Source organism: Penaeus monodon, chromosome 22 (genome assembly GCF_015228065.2).
Source record: "Penaeus monodon isolate SGIC_2016 chromosome 22, NSTDA_Pmon_1, whole genome shotgun sequence".
NCBI lineage: Eukaryota > Metazoa > Arthropoda > Malacostraca > Decapoda > Penaeidae > Penaeus > Penaeus monodon.
Genome location: NC_051407.1, coordinates 890862 through 891789, shown reverse-complemented (window position 1 = coordinate 891789; position 928 = coordinate 890862). Strand labels below are relative to the sequence as shown.

Genomic DNA, 928 nt, shown 5'->3' with positions numbered 1-928 from the left:
TTGACACAAGATGCGCCGTGAGTTCTCTACACTAATGAGGAAAACTCTTACCCGCCAGATTTAGAGCGAGTCGGTCGGGGCTGTTCGGCGGCATGTTGACCGGCGTTATGCTCCGGGCGCTTCGACCGCTGCCGGGTCGTCCGCTGCCGGGTCGTCCGCTACTCGGCCTAGCACTTGAGGGTCGTCCGCTGCTCGAGGGTCGTCCGGCCGCGGTCGTCGTGTGGGCACTGGAGGGTCGTCCGCCACTCGCTCGGCCCGCCCCGTCCCCCCACGCGGACACCGGGTTCCTGCTCTCCTCCAGAGGGATCACGCCCACCAGCTGCAACGAGGGAGGTAGGGCGTGAAGGAGCGAGATAAAATGCTATTTAAATGGGCGGGGATCAACAGAATACATAGTGTTCTCAAGTCATTCATATAATTCAGTGTCCTAGCCCTACAAAAATCATCCTCACAGTTCCACAGTGAGGATGAAATAATGAAATAATCAAAGATTCTGCATGAACCATGCGAAGCACAAAGAACAAAGACAGTGAACAACGACCTGTGGTTCTCTCCAGGACGGCGACGCGTGGACGGCGGCGACTGACCAAGGGCGACCGTCCTCCCCTCCTGCGGCCCTCTGCTCCTCTGGCACGTCTGAATGGCGGCCCCTGAGGGTAATGGGCACTTCATTAATATCTGGGACTATAGGAAGACTAAGTGAGAGTAGTTAAAAAAAGATGTGTGTATATATGCATCTGTTATCTGGGTCTCTGGGAAGATCGTTCCATAATACACAGTAAACATCTCACAATGAAAACCGTGATAGTTTGTGCATTTTGTATAAACACATTTTCTTTACGTCAATCCTCATGAGTATTTGATAATTCTATCAACTGAAAAATGACTGTTTTTTGGGTGGCTGAACTGTCAGATATTTTTAAAAGTG

At 51.5% G+C, this 928-nt stretch overlaps 1 protein-coding gene across 1 annotated transcript in view; it reads right to left on the bottom strand.

Annotated features, from left to right (window-relative positions):
* LOC119586801 overlaps positions 1–928 on the bottom strand; it is a gene marked incomplete in the record, with an annotated part of 10198 nt that overhangs the window by 1186 nt on the left and 8084 nt on the right. Inside the window, 2 exon segments of the mRNA XM_037935525.1 lie at positions 52–319; positions 542–650. Coding sequence (XP_037791453.1) covers positions 52–319; positions 542–650 — 377 coding nt within the window.